The 19021-nt window shown below is 41.5% G+C and overlaps 1 protein-coding gene across 1 annotated transcript in view; it reads right to left on the bottom strand.

Annotated features, from left to right (window-relative positions):
- Positions 1-15598, bottom strand: part of SMYD3 (SET and MYND domain containing 3) — a 701156-nt gene extending 685558 nt beyond the window's left edge. The window contains exon 1 of the mRNA XM_065935584.1: positions 15350-15598. Coding sequence (XP_065791656.1) covers positions 15350-15513 — 164 coding nt within the window. The 5' untranslated portion in view covers positions 15514-15598. The remainder of the gene's footprint in view (positions 1-15349) is intronic.
- Between the last annotated feature and the right edge of the window lie 3423 nt (positions 15599-19021).

Raw genomic sequence — 19021 nt, 5'->3', positions numbered from 1 at the left:
TTTTTCTCATCGTTTTTGCCTTGATGGCTAACAACAACAACAAAACAAACCAGAGAACTTCATAACATCATAATTTTCAACCTAAGTAATGAATAAAAATCAACATTAATCTAGGACTATAAATGCCCTTAAGTATTTTAAACTGAACATGAATAGGCCATGTGTAAAATAGTAAAATGGCAACAAGCTAACTTTAAAAAGGCAATTTTTTAGTGGATTCAGACAAGCGAAGTAATGGTTTTGACAACTTTTACTTTTAAAGCAAAATGTCTAAGGTGTTTGTCACATGGGTGAACTGAAAAGGAACTGTTTAGGTATATAACTATGCCCCTGGAAAAGCAACCATTTGAGTTCTAAGATCAGAATGTGATATAGAAGAAAAGGTCATTGCATCCAGTCACATTTATTATTTTCATCCTAGTAAGTAATTATTATAGCAAAACATAGGGGGAAAATTATTTGCACAAAATATTTCATAGTAATAAATTCCATTATAAATAGATGAAAGGCACAATTTTCCTCCCATATCATCACAAATTCAACTACCAGTTTCAGACAAGATTTTCTGACTTTCAATGTGAATAACATGATCAATATTATTAAAAAGGCACTGTTGGGAATTCCCTGATGACTCAGTGGTTGGGACTCCACACTGTCACTGCCAAGGGCTTGGGTTCAATCCCCGGTCCGGGAACTAACATCCCACAAGCCTCGTGGCATGGCCAAACAAAAAAATAAGGCACTGTTACCATATCAGTTTGCCCATTTGTTCATTATGGTGAATTTTATATAGATAATTATGACAAAATTTGATTCGGGTTGGAGTATTTTTGGTTCAAATTCAAAACAAACGTTATGGGAAACGTCAGAGGTTGAGAACAGTTTGGAAGGGAGGGTCCTGAAGATGATCACTCAGGGAAAAGTTTTTTTTTTTTACTATTTCTTTGGGCTTTCCTGGTGGTTCAAACAGTAAAGAATCTGCTTGTAATGCAGGACACAGGGGTTCAATCCCTGGGTCGGGAACTATTTATTCATTCATTTGGCTGCACTGGGTCTTTAGTTGTGGCACTTGCAATCTTCGCTGCGTCGGGTGGGACCTTTCGTTGTAGCACATGGAGTCTCTAGTTGTGGTGTGCAGGTTCAGTAGTTCCAGCATGTGGGCTGAGTTGCCCCACCACATGTGGGATCGTCGTTCCCTGACCAGGAATCAAACCTGCATCCCTTGCATTAGCAAGGAGGATTCTTAACCACTGGACCACCAGGGAAGTCCCCACATTAAGCTTTAATAGCCAAAAACCAAGCCCCTCAGTATCCTGAAAAATGTCTGCATGCTTTTCATCCACTGTCCACCAGAGGGAGCATCACATCTAATTAAGACTGCTTGCAGAACTCCCAAATAGAAAGTAGAAATCATCTAAAACATTAACCTGCAAAAATTTTAGATGTATATATAGATTTAAAAGTTTAAAAAACCATAAAAATCCCCAAAATAATCTCAAACGTAATATTTATCCAAATATTGGACTGCTGAGAACTTAAAAAGTTTAAAAGTGCTTATAGAAATCAGTCTTAATTTAATGTAAATACAAGTTACACAGATATCTTGAAGTCACACACAGAAAATGCATATTCTGACTCAGTAAGTCTGTGGTGCAGCAGAGAACTCTGCATTGCTAACAAGCTCCCAGTTGGCAGAGATGCTACTGATTCACAGACCACATTCAGCAAGAACTGGATGACAACATAAGCTGAATTTCCAAACTCATGTGTTTAACTCTTACATAAAGTTAGAGAACTGACGGGTAAGGAGTGGGGCCCAAATATGCAAAGCAAACATTTGGGCAGATACTCATGAAATTTGGCACCTTGAACTCCCAAATTATGTTGAATCACCTTTACCAGTAAAGTACTCTGAAGAGGTTGGTTTCCCTTTGCCTGAAGAAGCTGCAAAGGCCTTCCCTATGCCAAGTGCCTTATAAAGGACTACTGATCCTCTCTGGAACTACTTTCACCACCTTTGAGGGTTTCTAGATCAATGGCCAGATTCGAGTCTGGTTGGACCCCAAGGACAAAGCTAAAAAAATGTGACCCATTTGGAGGTGAATAACACACCAAAAGAACTGCAAGATTTTGCCAATTTATATCAACAAAAACTTGAGAAACACATAAGGGAAAGGATGCTAAGAGTGCTGTAGTGTTGGGTTCAGGAAAAAGATAAAGCTGGATTTTTAAAAAATATTTATTTATTTTCATTTATTTGGCTGCAGTGGGACTTCTTTGCGGCATGTGAGAGTCCCTTGGACTGCAAGGAGACCCAACCAGTCCATCCTAAAGGAGATCAGTCCTGGGTGTTCATTGGAAGGACAGATATTGAAGCTGAAACTCCAGTACTTTGGCCAACTGATGTGAAGGGTTGACTCATTGGAAAAGACCCTGATGCTGGGAAAGATTGAGGGCAGGAGGAGAAGGGGACGACAGAGGATGAGATGGTTGGATGGCATCATGGACTCAATGGACATGGATTTGGGTGGACTCTGGGAGTTGGTGATGGACAGGGAGGCCAGGCGTGCTGCAGTTCATGGGGTCGCAAAGAGTCAGACGTGACTGAGCAACTGAACTAAACTGAACTGGGATAGAGTTCCCTGACGAGGGATCAAACCCAGGTCCCCTGCATTGGGAGTTTGGTGTCTTACCCACTGGACCACCAGGGAAATCCCTGGATTTTTTTTCATCTGCTCTGGGTCTCCACTGTGGTGAGTGGGCTTTCTCGAGATGCAGCACGTGGTCTGTCTTGTGGCACAAGGGCCTCTCTTGTGAAACACAGGCTCTAGAGTACATGAGCTCAGCTTCCCCATGGCATGTAGGATCTTTGTTACCTGACCAGGGATCAAACCCACATCCCCAGAATTGGCAGGTGGATTCTTAACCACTGGACCACCAGGGAAGTCCCAATAATTCTGGATTGAGCTGAATGTATTGATATGAGTGGATTTATTGATGTGGAGCCAAGACTGTGAACTCAATAGGTTGGCTCAAGCAGCTGGAAATGACTCTTAACAGTCTGCTTGGTTGGCTGAGAGCTGAACTAAAGTTTGTTGCTATTTAGTGGTTCAATCGTGTCCAACTCTTTGCGGTTTCAAGGACTGCAGCGTGCCAGGTTTCCTGTCCTTCACTCTCTCGGAGTTTGCTCAAACTCACGTCCATGGAGTCGGGGACACCATCCAACCATGTTATCCTCTGTCGTCCCCTTCTCCTCTTGCCCTCAATCTTTCCCAGCGTCCGAGTCTTTTCCAATCTAAAGGTGACCCACACTAAATGAAACTACAATGTCCGAAGTTATACACACTGAGGAGGAAGTTATCTGATGGCTTAGTGAGATCACAATGCTGAGTGGATTTAATATGTAAGACTTGCTTACCTACCCCTGAACCATCCCAGGAAGGATCCCGATAACTTGCCATTCACCAAGCTAAAAGAAATACCAGCATGAGAGAAGCCCTGGCCTGCCTTAAGAGCTCCATGGTGGCTATTCGCCAGAGGCCAGGAATAAAAGTGTGAACTCCTGCCATCAAACAGGGCTCCCAAAACTGAATGGGGGACAGTGGGGCCCCATGGTAGAAGGGATGACAGTACTCAGTCACCAAAGAGAAGGTGGGAGTAGATACTATAAAGACAGCCAAAGCAGTAACCAGAAAGATTTGAACTGCAGAGATCTTTGACATAGCCTAATTAATCACTGTGTCCCTAGAACTGAAATAGAAAGGCAATCTACTGAAGTTTTACCTGATTAACATACGGAGAAAACTTCCAGGTCTGGCAAACAGAAGTAAGAGTTCAATCACTGAAAAAATAAAGTGCTATAGTTGCTCAGTCGCTCAGTTGTGTCTGACTTTTTGCGACCTCCATGGACTGCAGCACACCAGGCTTCCTTGTCCTTCACTATCTCCCGGAGTTTGCTCAAACTCGTGTCCGTTAAGTCAATGATGCCATCCAACCATCTTATCTTCTGGCCCCCTTTCCTCCCACCAAATCCCAGACTTGAACCATTTCACAGATCCAGAGCCCCTTGAGAGAAGGGAAGGTCAGGTCCTTGAAGAACTCTACCACAGAGCCAAATATGGATAACATAAATTTTCCTCCTAGACTTCCCAAAAGATATCTACAGCCATTTACAAGGATGACTTTACACTAGCCCAGAACCAAAATTTGGTCCAATCTCTCAGAAATAGAAGCTTGTGGAAGTCAGAGAATCAACAGGATTTTAGCTCAGATTCATTTCACAGTGGGCTTGGTAAGCCCCCAGATCGACCTCACGGTTACAGTCTCCAGTTCTAGAATGCATATTTGGGAAGAATATCATCAACAGTTGTTAGAATCCCCACTCATTCCCTAACCCATGTATTAATGGCTCCTATGGCTCAAGTGGAAGCCACTAGAACTGCCTTTACCCTCCTAAACACTGAACCAAAACCATTACTGCATTTCTGGAGGGTGTAATGCTACCATCAGTGGTTGGTGAGAGGCAAACGTGATGATTCCTCCCACATCCTCCTTTAACTTGCCTATATAGCAATGGAGAAGACAGTTGGATCTCAGAGAATCACAGTAATTCCTGGATATCAAAGTTATAGACTATTGAAAGGAGAATGTGATTCAGCTCTAAGAAGAATGAAATCACCCAAAGATGGGTAAAGAGATTTTGGATACTCTTTCTGGGAGAGGGCTAGTGTTTTCAGTTGTGCAAAGAATAGTCAGGTGGGAGAGTGAGTTTGCACTTTTCTGTTAAGTACAGTTGAGTACAGTTAAATGAAGTATGTACAGATGACAAGGGGTGACCTGTGGTGGCTTCTGCAGTTTAGCAACATAGCAAACTATATTTACCAAAATTCCCTCTCTGTGTGATTCTAGACGAAGGTTGCCCAAAAAGACATGGTGAGATTTGGAGGGCAGAAGTGCAGCAGCTGACATTGTATTCTGAAAGTTTGTGTAGGTACCACGCACTGTTGCAGCGTGTATACACTGTCACTCATCTAAAGGCTCACTGTATGGCCTGGGGCATCAGGCAAGCTCTTTCCTCCAACAATTCCCACCGTATCTCTTCCGGAACGTTCTTCAAGGCAAGCAGTACTGTGGCAAAGAGCATCAGCAATTTCTGCAGGCCATCGGTGTCATTGAGGGGGAAGGCAATGATAGACACAGGTTCCAATGGTCCATTAGTTCTAGTTGGATTCCAATTTGTTCTTCCTTTCTTCCACTTGATATCAGATTATCTTTATTCCAGTTCTGCTGACTTACCAAGTTTTCAGGCCCACTACATAAAGCAGAGACAATAGCATCTTTTCATATTGTTCATGGGGTTCTCAAGGCAAGAATGCTTAAGTGCTTTGCTATCCCCTTCTCCAGAGGACCATGTTTTGTCAGAACTCTCCACCATGACCAATTCGTGTTGGGTCGCCCTTATGGCATGGCTCATAGTTTCACTGAGTTACACAAGACTGTGATCCATGTGATCATTTTGGTTAGAAATATCAATAACCTCAGATATGCAGATACCACCACCCTAATGGCAGAAAACAAAGAGGAACTAAAGAGCTTCTTGATAAAGGTGAAAGAGAAGACTTGAAAAGCTGGCTTAAAACTCAACATTCAAAAAACTAAGATCATGGCATCCAGTCCCATCACTTCATGGCAAACAGACAGGGAAAAAATGGAAACAGTGAGAGACTTTATGTTCTTGGGCTCCAAAATCACTGCAGAGAGTGACTGCAGCCATGAAATTAAAAGACTCTTGCTCCTTGGAAGAAAAGCTATGACCAACCTAGACAGAGTATTAAAAAGCAGAAACATCACTTTGCCGACAAAGGTCCGTCTAGTGAGAGCCGTGGTTTTTCCAGTAGTCATGTACGGATGTGAGAGTTGGAACTGAAAGAAGGCTAAATGCCAAAGAATTGATTCTTTCCAGTTGTGGTGCTGGAGAAGGCTCTAGAGTTCCTTGGACAGCAAGGTGATCAAACAAGTCAATCCTAAATCAACCATGAATATACATTGGAAGGACTGATGCTGAAGCTGAAAGTCCAATACTTTGACCACCTGATGCAGAGCTGACTCTGTGGAAAAGACCTTGATACTGGAAAAGACTGAGGGCAGGAGAAGTGGGATGAGATGGTTGAATGGCATCAACTCAATGCACATGAGCTTGCAAAAACTCCAGGAGATAGTGAAGGACAGGGAAGCCTAGTATGCTCAGTTCACTACGTTGCAAACAGTTGGATGAAATCGAGCAACTAAACAACAACAGTATCTTTATCAACCTATCATGTCAACTCTAGTCTCTATAATCCTTATCCTCTGTCATTCAAGGATTCTGCTTCTCTGATCAAACCCTAAGTGATATAATCCCTTCCCACAAAAACTGACCAGCCTCAGAGAATAGCCTTGACAGCTGTGAGACACCAGCTGACCATATATATAGTGATCCACTGGGAAAGAATCTGTACATACAAATGCCTAGAATTTTTTTAACCCAAAACTTTTCGGTGTCTCACTTTTAAATACAACTGGCCAAGAATGAGCAGACACTTAAGGACTCTTTTCCTTTCCTTTCCTTTTTCCTTTTCATAGAAAATTTCAAGCATTCCCCAAAGTAGAGAGAACAGTATAATAAAAAAAAACCCCATCAACTAGCTTCAGAAATTATCAATACATAACCAATCTTACATAACCTAAACTCCCCAATACCTCCCAATTCCATTACTTCAGACAGCCTGTCACATCATCCATTATCTATCTCAAAAAGATAAAGCTTTCATTATTTTTAAACTTTTCATTTTGAAATTAATTTCAGATTAATTTTTATCAGTCTTTTTAGAAGTTGTAAGAAATAGTAAAGAATTTTCAGGTGTCTTTCATAAAGATTCCCCATGTTAGTATCTTACAAAACTAAAGAACAACTAACAAAATCAAAATATTAACACTGATTCAACACTTTTATCACATCTATGGGTTTTATTCAAATTTCATCAGTTGTCCCACAAATGTCCAATTCTTTAGCCAGGGTCACACTTGCATTTAGTTGCCAGGCTTCCCTGAATTCCTTTGAGAGTTCTTCAGTCTCTGCCTGTCACTCATACCCTTGACATTTTCACAGGGCACCACCTGGTTACTTTGTAGACTCTCCCTCAGCTGGCTTCCCAAGTGGCACTAGTGGTAAAGAATCCGCCTGCCATTGCAGGAGACACAAAGGACACAGTTTTGATCCCTGGGCTGGGAAGATCCTATGGAGGAGGGCATGGCAATTCACTCCAGTATTCTTGCCTGGAGAATCCCATGGACCCTGGAGGGCTACCGTCTATGGGGTCACAAAGACTTGGACACAACTGAAGTGACTTAACATGTACTCACAGCTGGGTTTACTGAAGTCTCCTCACAACTAAATTCAGATTGCATGTTCTGGCATCTATACATCACAAAAGTGCTGCTGTGTCCTGTTCAGGGTGTATCAAGAAGCACATGATGTCAATTTGTGCTGCTCTGGTGATACTTTGATTACCTGTTTAAATAATGCCTGCCAAGTTTTCCCATTGTAAAGTTACTGTATTTTTTTTCCTTGTACTTATTAAAAAAAAATTCTTTTGGGTTTTTCCATAAGCAGCTATGGGAAAACCCAAACAACTTGCTGGCTAACCCAGTAAACAAGTTCTACAAGAAAACATATGTGAATTGCTCTATCACAAGAAACGTTAAAAGACAAGTGACAGCCAGAAAGAAAATATTTGCAATATTTATCAAACATAAATCTAATATCTCTAATAGACAAAAAAAATAGAAAGAAAAGAACAAAAGTCTTACAGAAAAATCGACTAAAGGTATATACAGATAATTCACAAAGAGATATCAACATGGCCTTTAAGCATATGAAAAGATGTTTAACTCTACTGATAAAACAATTATTTTTCAGGAAAATGGCTCTTTACTTTAACATACATAAACTTAATAGTACAGGGTATACTGAATTGCAAAGTGCAATCATAGTAAGTATATGCAAAATTAGTTACATTTTGTTGACACACAGTAACTTTTTGAGAGTACAATTTAAATGCAAATTAAAAATATACTAAGATACCACTTCTCACCCATCAGATTGGTAAAATTCAAAACTCTGACTACATACTAAGTTTGCAAAACTGAGGGAAACAACCATTCATACACTGCTAGTGGAAACGTAAAACGGTACCACCCTCACCCTCAAAGGTATTCACACTATGACCTAGCAATCCCACTCCTAGGACTTTACCCTGAGTATACACCTGCAACAATATGAAAATACCTATGTGCAAGGTTGTTCATGACAGCACTACTCACCACTGCAAAATACTCAAAATTACCTAAATGTACAAGCATAGAAAAATTAGAAACTGTGGTACATTCATAAAATGGAGTATTACAGAGCAATAAAAAAGAGTAAGAAAGATCTCTGTAAACACGGAGTGATTTCCAGTAGATTATGTAAGTGAAGAAAGCATGTGCAAAGGAGCAAATACACTATGCTGCCTTTTGTATATGAATGGAAAATAAGACACACACACATAGATGTGCTTCTCTTTACCAGAGAGAGAGAGAGAGATACACCAGAAAACAATGAAGTTAGTTACCGGCAAGGGGTGGGAGTGGAGAACAGTATGAATATGGAAGGGGTGACATCTCTCTTTTTTATAATTTGAGTTTTGGAAGCATATGAATTTTCATATATTCAAAATACAAAATGAAATCAAAAGGATAAGGGAGAAAAACCAAAACTGAAAGCAAAGTAAAACAAATTAATTCAACTGTATTTCTAATAAATACCAATAAATATACCGAAGGGGGGACGAAAAGAAAGAATGTAAAACGAATACAGTATTTAATGATATATTCTCAGTCTCTGGCAGAGTAGAAGGAAAGGGGAAATCCCAAACAAATTCCATACTGGTCCTTTTGGTAACAATGTGGGCAAAGCAATTCTGAAACAATTTTAGATGATATACAGAACTGAGCAAGTGAGTAAATATGCTGAGGCTTTCAAGGGTCAGAGTTCTCATTGAGGAAGAAAGGATTATAGAATGAAGAAAAGTATAAAGAGCCCTGAGGAGACAAATCTGAATTGAAAGTACTGATGTGAACTCATGACTTCTAAAATACATATTCTAAAATACGTATTATATGTGTATGTGTGTGTGTGCTCAGTCATGTCCGATTCTTTTCGACCCCATGGACTGCAGCCCGCCAGGTTCCTCTGTCCATGGAATTTTTCCAGGCAAGAATATTGGAGTGGGTTGCCATTTCCTACTCCAGAGGACCTTCCCAACCCAGGGATTGAACCCACGTCTTCTCCATTGGCAGGTGGATTCTTCACCACTAGCGCCACCTGAAAAGCCCATGTATGTGTACATACATGCATATTTGCACAAACCTGCATACTTCCTAAACCCTGTCTTCTACAAAAGTCAAACAGCAAAGACATTCTTCAGCTACAAGATTTCAAAAGTAGAAACCAGAGCTGATTGAAATTTTCTTTTTTGGCATTATGTCTTCCACAAACAGTATTTTTGTTTACATGTGTGTATACATACATATTTTTTTACAAAGAAAGGGACTGTTGTTTAGTCACTAAGTCATGTCTGACACTTTTGCGACCCCATGGACTGCAGCCCACCAGGCTCCTCTGTCCACGGAATTTTCCAGGCAAGAATACTTGAGTGGGTTGCCATTTCTTTCTCCTTTTTCAAATGCAACTTAAAAAAAAAAAAAGCAGACATAAACTGGCAAATATTTCAAAAACATCTTCATCCCAAGCAATACCACCCTTTTACAATTTCAAATGAAACATAAGATTTTCTCAAAGTTTATTCAAATCTCTAATTACAAAAAATGATACAAGCTTTGAAAAATACAAAATATATAAAGGACTAAGGGATATCTTCCCCCTCTCCAAATCTCACTCTCCAAAAGTAATCATAAGATAATTCTTATGATTCTAACATCTGGAAGGATGTTCTTCCAGAAATTTGCTATACACAGGCACATATACAAAAAGATTTTCAAATACATACATTGTTCTACAACTTTATTTACCCAGTAATGTGTTATTGACATTCATCCACATCTGCAGAAACAGATCCACTTCAGTCTTAACAGCCACGTGGTATTCTACAATACGGCTGCAGCATAATTTAACCAGTCCCTGTTAATGGACATTAAAATTCTCTCTCCCTTTCTTTTCATCACCAAAATGCTTTGCTAAGTATCCCTGTGCAACCAATGTTATTTTTATTTGTCAGAATCCCCTAAAATAGAGTCAAAATAATCAAAGTGCTCAATTTTGCTAGGTACTTACCAAATTACCCTCCAAAGGAGCACACCAATTTACAGTCTACAAAGGTATAAAAGCTCTCCAGTCCCTATCTGTGCTTATAAGGAACATAATGGACGCACCGTTTCAGAGTCATTATGAGAATTAAATGAAGCAGTACATAAGGTAAAGTGCTTAAAATCATGCCTGTCACTGCTTAGTGCGTGCTAAGTCACTTCAGTCGTGTCCGACTCTTTGCGACCCTATGGACGGTAGCCCTCCAGGGTCCCCTGTCCGTGGGATTTCCCAGGCAAGAAAACTGGAGTGGGTTGCCATTTCCTTCTCCAGGGGATCTTCCCAAGCCAGGAATCGAACCCACATCTCTTATGTCTCCTGCACTGGTAGGCGGGTTGTTTACCACTAGGTGCCACCTGGGAAGCCCCTGCCATTGCTTAATAAGTGACAGTAAATATTACCTACTGAATAATAACTTTCAATCAACATATATTATGGTAACAAGTAAGTAGAAAATGGCTCTTACTTTCCTTTGAAAATCAAGGTTAATCACCATCCAAATCCTTTGACTCTTAAACAACCAGAACCAGCCAGAGTGAGAAGTGAGTCATCTTAACAGACAAGCACGAAGTCTATACTTCAGTTCCTGATCCCAATACATCCTGGCAGATTATGCGAAAACCAAAGTCAAATATTATCTGTGGGTCACAACAAACATTAAAGAAGAAACCCCAGACTCTCCAAATGCTATAAGACATGTACAGTGTTTTACAACAGAGGCTCTCAAAGGATGGTCCAGGGACTCAGAAGCCCTTTCAGGAGGCCCACAGGGTCAAAACTATTTTGATAATAAGACATTTTTCGTCTGTTCTCTTCTCTTCCTCTCATAGTACACAGTAGAGTCTTCTAGAAGCTAAATGAAGTATGATTTTACAATACACTAAATGTAGGAGCAGCGATGAGAATCTGTGGGTCTTCTACTAAGCTAGACATTAAAGAGATATTCAAAAATGTAAAACAAGCAAGTTTTCTCAGTAAGTTTTCTTTTGCTTTGAAAATATAATCCACTTCATTAAAAAACTTGTCAAAATGTAATGATTTATTATGTTTAAATCCTGCCGTCCCTTGGTATCTGCTGTGGGCTAGTTTCAGGATGCTGTCAATAATAAAATCCACAGATACTCAAGTCCCTTATGTAAAATGGCATCTTATTTGCACAGAACCTATACACATCCTTTCATATACTTTAAATCATCTCTAGAATCTAATACAATGTAAATGTATGTTAGGCAAGAATACTAGAGTGGGCTGCCAATCCCTTCTCCAGGGGATCTTCCCAACCCAGAGATTGAACCCAGGTCTCCTGCATTGCAAGTGTATTCTTTACATCTGAGTCACCAGGGAACCCCCATAAATGTATGGAAATAGTTGTAAATAAAAGTTAAATGGTCTGTAAATAGTTGCCTTCACACTGAAAATTCAAGTTTTGCCTTTTGGAACTTTCTGTAATCTTTCTGTCCCCTGAAAATTTTTTGATCCAGGGATGGCCAACTATACATAAATTCAAAACTTATCAATTTATATTTTTAAGCAGCAAAATCAACAAATATAACCATATTATTTATGAGGTTATGGTTTCCTTTACACCTCTTCAGGGTCCTAAGTACATTTTTTAAAAAACCCTCCTAGGAAATCTTTATAATTTTTAAGAGAGTAAAGGAATTCTGAGACTGAAGTTTAAGAACCACGTCTATGAAATCAGCTGCTTCAAATGACAGCATAAATCAAGAGCAGTCAAACCATAGGTATTAACCAGCCCATTGCTTCACTTCCCTCTCTCTGAAGGTCAGAGGCAACCTTGAGAGGAATACCGTGCCTTCACAGAAGATGTCATACGGTCTCAAGAGACGCAGCATAAGTAGAAAAGGCAAATCCAAGTGCAATGAAAAACATGAGTGTTCCAATGAGAACAAATCAGTGATCCCTTCATGACAAAAGGGTCTAAAATAAAAACCCAACCCAGTTGGCCAGCTGGCTGTCCCCAGACGTGTGCTGCCATTTGGGGAACTCAGGATCCCTTACAAACTGTAACAGTAGAAGCCACGATGGCCGTGGTGAGAGGAAGTCTGCACTGTTGAGGTCCAGGTACCAGCCTCCATCCCTGTCTCCATGGTCGCTCTGTTCTTGAGCCCTTGAACAAGCACCAGGCTCTCTGAAGAAGGAGAACTTACTGCTATCCACAAAGCAGGTCATGCTGTCTGATTAAGAACGTCCTCTGCTGTGGCATTCACATGGACCAAATGTTTTCAGGCTCAGGGCTCTGACATACAGCCCTTCCCCAAACCTCCTTGCAGAAGAAAAGGAAGAAGCAAAAGAAACAGGAATTATAACTCCCACTCAAAAAAAGAAAAATGGAAGTCATATCCAATGAGACCTTTCCCAACCCACCTCATTATCAATCCTTCTATTTTATTTATTCCAAGTCCTTGACCCACCAGTAAACCCATTAGCCCTTGCCCAGGAATCTGCAAATCCTGATTTCAAGGCATTTCTCAAGGCTTTATGACCCTTGAGAGGATTTCGCTAGTCTTTCCACCTTCCAAGCTCATGCCCTCAGGAAGAGTCTACAATACTGCAGCAGTTCATTTGCACCTGGTGCTGGTATATTTCAGAAAACCAGCTATAAACCCAGGGAATGCCTTTTACACACTATTTGAACACTGCCTGGGTTCAGTCCCTGGTCCAGAAATTGAGATCCTGCAAGCCTTGCAGCGCAGCACATCCCCTCCCACACCCCAAAAATAAAAACTAGCATCACAAAGAAGCATAGTTGAGACAGCAACTTTCCAGCAATAACCAGTTCCCCAAGCAGCCCCTTGTCAGGATGCTGGTAACACATGCTGCAGAACCCTGAGTTACCAGGCAGCATCAGAGGCCACGGACTCCCGGAGTCCCAACTCCAACTACTTCTGCAGTGCAATTTTAACTATGGAACTCCCCTGGCTCCCGCCCATTTTCAGAGCTGAGTTTCCGCCAAACTTTAAAAGAATGCTGACAACTCCCCAATACTATTTCATGAAAAACCTTTTTTAAAAAATTTAAATCATTACACTTATTGTTAATAAGAAAAATAAGTGATAGCAGTAACAGAATTGTATGGTAAATCAAGAAGCACGCTACATACGAAGGGCTGTAGTTTATTTTGGAAAACGAATGATTATGATTTCATCTGTCTTGTGACTCAAGTTTAGCTCTGATAATTTAATTAATACTTGGTCATACTGTATTTATTACAAAACTTTTCTAGTCCAACTACAGAATATCTTGGCAGTCTGGTTTTATCTGCAAGATGCCCCACATCTTCCCCAATTAATGCTGTAGGATTTAAGAAAATGAAAATTCTCTGTTTTGGACTGCATTCAAACTCTAGATACACCCCCCAAAGGACTGAACAGGAGGAAAAGCCCAGCTTTCTAACTTGTTTGAATGAGAATCAAAGATCTATACCTTTCAACGCTGAAGCCTTCAGTATTTCATTACTTGAAAGGAATGAATTGTTTTCAACCACATAGTTTACAGAAACTATGTAACTATGCAAGGTGTTCTCAACGAATTTTTGTTATTGTTACTGTGATCATTACGTTAGGAAGCAACAAATAAAATACAATTAAGTAACTTTCAAATATGAAATTAAATAAATTTGTCAATTATGAACCAAATAAGGACATAACAGTATTTATGGTCAAGCTACTGACTTAAGCTTTGCACTTAACCCCCTCACCTCCACCATCCCAATCCCAGCTTAATAGGTCTGGAAAAGAAGTCCTGGGAAAAAAAACATCCTGCCCATTTCAAACAGAGCTTTTCTCCTTGACCTATAGTAGCTCAATAACAATTGTTCTTTAAATACAATTCCTATGACTGTGCATAAATATTATGTTACACATTTCCATAAATTGCTGTCGCATAGCACTTTACATTGGTCCAATGTGTCCAGGCTTATAAAACATTGTCACATAAATTCTTGCATCTAGCTAGATGGCTAAGAATTAGAGCTGCCTGCACAGTTACTAAATGCAAAGCACACTATGGAACCTCAATAACCTATGGTCCTACTGTACAGAGCCTGCGTGTGCTAAGTCGCTCCAGTCGTGTCCGACACTGTGCGACCCTGTGGACTGTAGCCTGCTAGGTTCCTCTGTCCATGGGATTCTCCAGGCAAGAATACTGAAATGGGTAGCCATGCCCTCCTCCAGGGGATCTTCCCGACCCAGGGATCGAACCCAGGTCTCCTACGTCTCTATTGGTAAGCGGGTTCTTTACCACTAGCGCCCCCTGGGAAGCATCTCAATTTCAGCCCTTCTGATACACTGTAATTAATCATCTCACTCACTCATCTGGTCCTTAAGGATTCTTAAGGAAGGTCCGTTCATCTTCTTATCAACACGCCCAACAGAATCTGGACCACAGGAAGTGCTCCGTAAACACCAAGAGTCTCCCGCCTCCTGCAAGCTCAGTACTTTCCTGGCTAGGCCTCCGCTGTGATCCCGATTTACACCATCCCTGCTCCCACTCACCCCTGCCTCCGCCAACTGTGATTTCCGCAACTGCACCAACGAAGCTTATAGCCCAGGACGCAGACCTTTTTTGCTCCCCAGCAAAACTACCCACGACTCAACGCTTCCTCTTAAGTCTGCCCACCGGCTCTCCCCAACCCATCCTGCAGCGGGTCCAGCTGTGCCCTGCACAGCAGCAGGCGATGAGCCTGGGGTCCCTCCAGCCACCCACCGCGGCAGTTCAGGCGACGGCCAGGCGGACCCGTCTGCCGCGAGGTGCCCTCGGGGAGCCGCGCGTCTAAGGGAAGTGCGGGGCTGGGCATCTGGGCAACACCGCGGAGTTCTAGTGCAGCCACGGCCCGAGAGAGTCCGGGGAGAGCTGGCCCGCTACGTCCCCGGGATCCCGGACCCCGCACTGCTGTGCACTCAGATGGGCGAGGGCGATACGTACCCGAGAAGGCAGCGGTCGCAGACGACACCACGACTCCCCTTGCTCACCGTGTACGCCAAAGGATCTGAGCGGAAAAGCAGTTCTCCCGGCCGCAGCGGTGCCAACGCGCGCAGCCCGTTTCCCCTGTCGGTGGTGCTGAACTTTCCCACCTTCGATGGCTCCATCCTCGCCGAGATCGGACCTCTGGCGTCTGCCTGGACTAGCAGCTAGGGTCTCGTGGGCCACCGGGAGCCGCGCGCCTGCGCTCTGCGCACACGTACGCCCGAGGGGCGGGGCGGGCGCGTGCGGCCTCTGAGCATGCCCAGATGGGGTCCCTTCAAGGCTGGCCCCGCCGGCCGGAGCGAGGTGGGGCGTGGGCTGTCATTTGTGCTCCCCGACCGTTCGTTCCGAAGGCGGCGCTGCAGGGAGAGGCGGATTTTTCCCCCGCTAACTTTTTATTATGATCATTTCTCAATGCAGACAGAAAGTTGAGAGCACAGTGAACACCTGTATACCCTCACCTGGATCACGCACTTCTTAGCATTTTGCAATTTCTGCTCATTTTCTCCCACTATGTATGTACGTTTATAATAGTGATTCAAACACTTCAAAGTAAGTTGTGTTGAACCATTTGAAAACTGCAGACATCGTAACGTTTCATAACGAACACTTTACATCATGACATGACATAATTAAGTACTGTGACATGCATTTCCGCAGAATACAAACAGTATTCTGTAAAACAACAATATCATCACATCTAAGAAAATTATTCTGATAGAGAGAGTAGCACTGCCATATATAAAACGAATAACTAATGGGAAGCTGTTATATTGCACACGGAGCTCAGTTCTCTCCTCTGCGATGACCTAGAAGTGTCGGATGGGGATTGGGGGTGGGAGGGAGGCTCAAAAAGGAAGGGATATATGTATAAATATAGCTAATTCTTAATGTTTGTTGGATTCAAGCTGTGTTGTTTCAGCAGAAACTAACGCAACATTGTAGAGCAATTATATTCCAATTTAAATTAAAAAACTGAAGCCAAGAGGTTGTCCATTCTTCTTTGGAAGATAATAGGTAATGATCTTCCTAATAGGTAATGATACCTATTATATGACCTTGCCTAGTCTATTAAACTTCTGAGCCTCAGTTTCTGCATCAAAAAATGGGGAAAATAATACTGCCTCCCACACAGTGCTGTTGTAGAGATTTAGTTAGAACAAGTAAAATGCATATAGCAGTGTTGGCACATAGTATTTAATATATATGTCAGTTACAACTATATCATTATTATTTGTGCTATTTTCAATCACTTTAAAATTATATAAAAACAAAGATATTCCAAATTTTAAAAATTTATTCTGGAAATTCCCTGGTGATCCAGTAGTTAAGATTCTGTACTTTCACTGCCAAGGGTGTGGGTTCAATCCCTAATCCAGGAACTAAGAACCCACAAGACATGCAACCAAATAAAATTATTCTATAATAGCAAGCAAAAAACATATTCATTCTAAGAATGGCTTTGGTAACTTTTTCTTCATAAATCAAGACTGCATTTTCTTTTTCATGACATTGACCCTTTCAAGATTCTAAGCTAGGATTCTTGTTAAAATGTCCCACATTCTGTATTTGTCTGTTATTTTCTCCTAGTGTCATTTCCCTTGTTCCTCAATTCTCTGCATGCCCTACAAAATTCAGGCTAGATGTTAGAAAATAGAGGTTTGACTTGATTCAAGTTTAAGTGTTTTTTAGTAAAAACACACTACAAATTATAGATTGTTCACTTCATATTGCATCAGATCATATCAGAGCGTGCATAATATCAGGTTGTTTGCTACTAATAAAACTAAGTTTGATCAGCTGGTAAAAGTGGGGGCTGCTAAAACTCTTCTTTGTAAATGTTCATTTTACCTCTGCTATAGGTTAGTGATCTTTGAGGTAACACTCTCGCACCCTAAGAATAGCCTGACTTTCACAACCTTGAGAGGCCAACTTCTGGCACTTCCTGAAGTAGTCTAGCAGTGGCGGTGCTGTAGTGGAAAGAGCTGTGGATGAGGATTTCAAAAACATGAGTTTGAGTCCCAGTTCTGCTGTGTGAGCTCTGGCGACTTTTCCAAGCCTGTTTAGTAATGTTATAATGAAGATTATAATACCTTACAAAGTGATGAGAAGAAATCCTATGAAAGTATTTTTAAAAATCTTTAATTCACCTTACAAATGTAGGGAGTCATTATTCTGAGGTAAAGCTTTTACATCTGTAAGTTTAGGTTCATGCCTGAGTATTCACCAACACCAACACTGGTATAATCATCTCATACCAGTACTTAGCATTAAGCATAATACATAGAATCAACTCACAAACCTCTTACTGAACTAAATAACATGTCATAAGGAGTTCCAGAGAACCAGGGGCTAATTGTACCATAGAATATTCCCTGTCACTAAAGCATGTGAAAAGAGTTCTCAAGGGAAACATGATGCTGGGCTCCATACTCAGAGAGGAGATGACTTAGTCCTTCCTTTCTGGGATGTGGTTCCAGCTACCCGGACATAATCCCTTTTCCTCTAATGTATGACTTGGCTCCCTTCCCTCTGACACAGAAAGTCAACTGCCCCACTCTTAGAGAAATATCCTATTCCTGCAGTCTCACTTTTTCCTAGTGTGTGCATATATAAGTTTCTCATTTCCCACTGGTTGGAACTTGGCTGGTGGTGCGCCATCACCTCCCATGAAGAAAAAAGCAATATCCCAGACAATGATGCAATAAGAAAAGAAGAGCCCTACACTTCCAACTGTTCACTTAACTGGACATTTCCATGGAAGAGACAGCTTGGTTAAATAACTCTTATTTCGGTCTGTGTTAAAGAGAGAAAACCACTGTCACTACATCCCTGCCTCTTTAGTATCTAAAGTGCAATACCTGGGCTCTGCCCATCTGGCCTTCCCATGCAGAGTTATGGAGGCACCTTTTGCTACCACGTACCTTTATTGTTCTTCATTCCCTGCTCACGTTCATTCTTTAGGAAGAGCAGGAGCCAGGGCAGGCAAGAAATGCCTGGAACAAGTGTCAGATACTTCCACAAGAGTCAAGAGAAGCTAGTTACTCTCATCAAGATGCTTATACCACAAGAGGTCATCTATGCTTCCAGAAAAGCTCAGTGTCCAAGAGGCTATGCATAAGAGATCTCTATTTGGGCCCATACATGGCAAAATGGACTCAAAACTTTTGATCTCAGAAGCAGATGCTGGGCATCAGAAAGATAGCTACAAAGCAAAAACATGAGCACAGTTTCAGGCGTGCAAACTTCCATCTTCCTGCACTCTTAAATAACGCCTTGCTCATAATTAGCATGCAGAGATTTGACAGATGAATGAATGGAAGGGTCTCAGTCTCTGTTCTTGTGGTTGTTTCATGAAACTGAGTGTTATGCTGCGTGCTTGTGAGCAGTACACCAACAAGAGAAGGCATGATCTCCTCAACTGAAGGTTTAAGGCACAGAAAGAATGTAGGATTTAACTTTTGGGGGTTCTTTATTGTTTGGGGGTATTTTTGGCTGCTGGGCCTTTATTGCAGTTCAGGGGGCTCTTTGTTGGGGCCATATGGTCTTTTATGGTTGTGGCACAAAGGTTTAGTTGCTCTGTGGCATATGGGATCTTAGTTCCCCAGCCAAGGATTGAACCCACATCCCCTG

This window comes from Muntiacus reevesi, chromosome 5, assembly GCF_963930625.1.
Source record: "Muntiacus reevesi chromosome 5, mMunRee1.1, whole genome shotgun sequence".
In the NCBI taxonomy this organism is placed as follows: Eukaryota; Metazoa; Chordata; class Mammalia; order Artiodactyla; family Cervidae; genus Muntiacus; species Muntiacus reevesi.
This window is presented reverse-complemented; position numbering and strand designations above follow the sequence as displayed.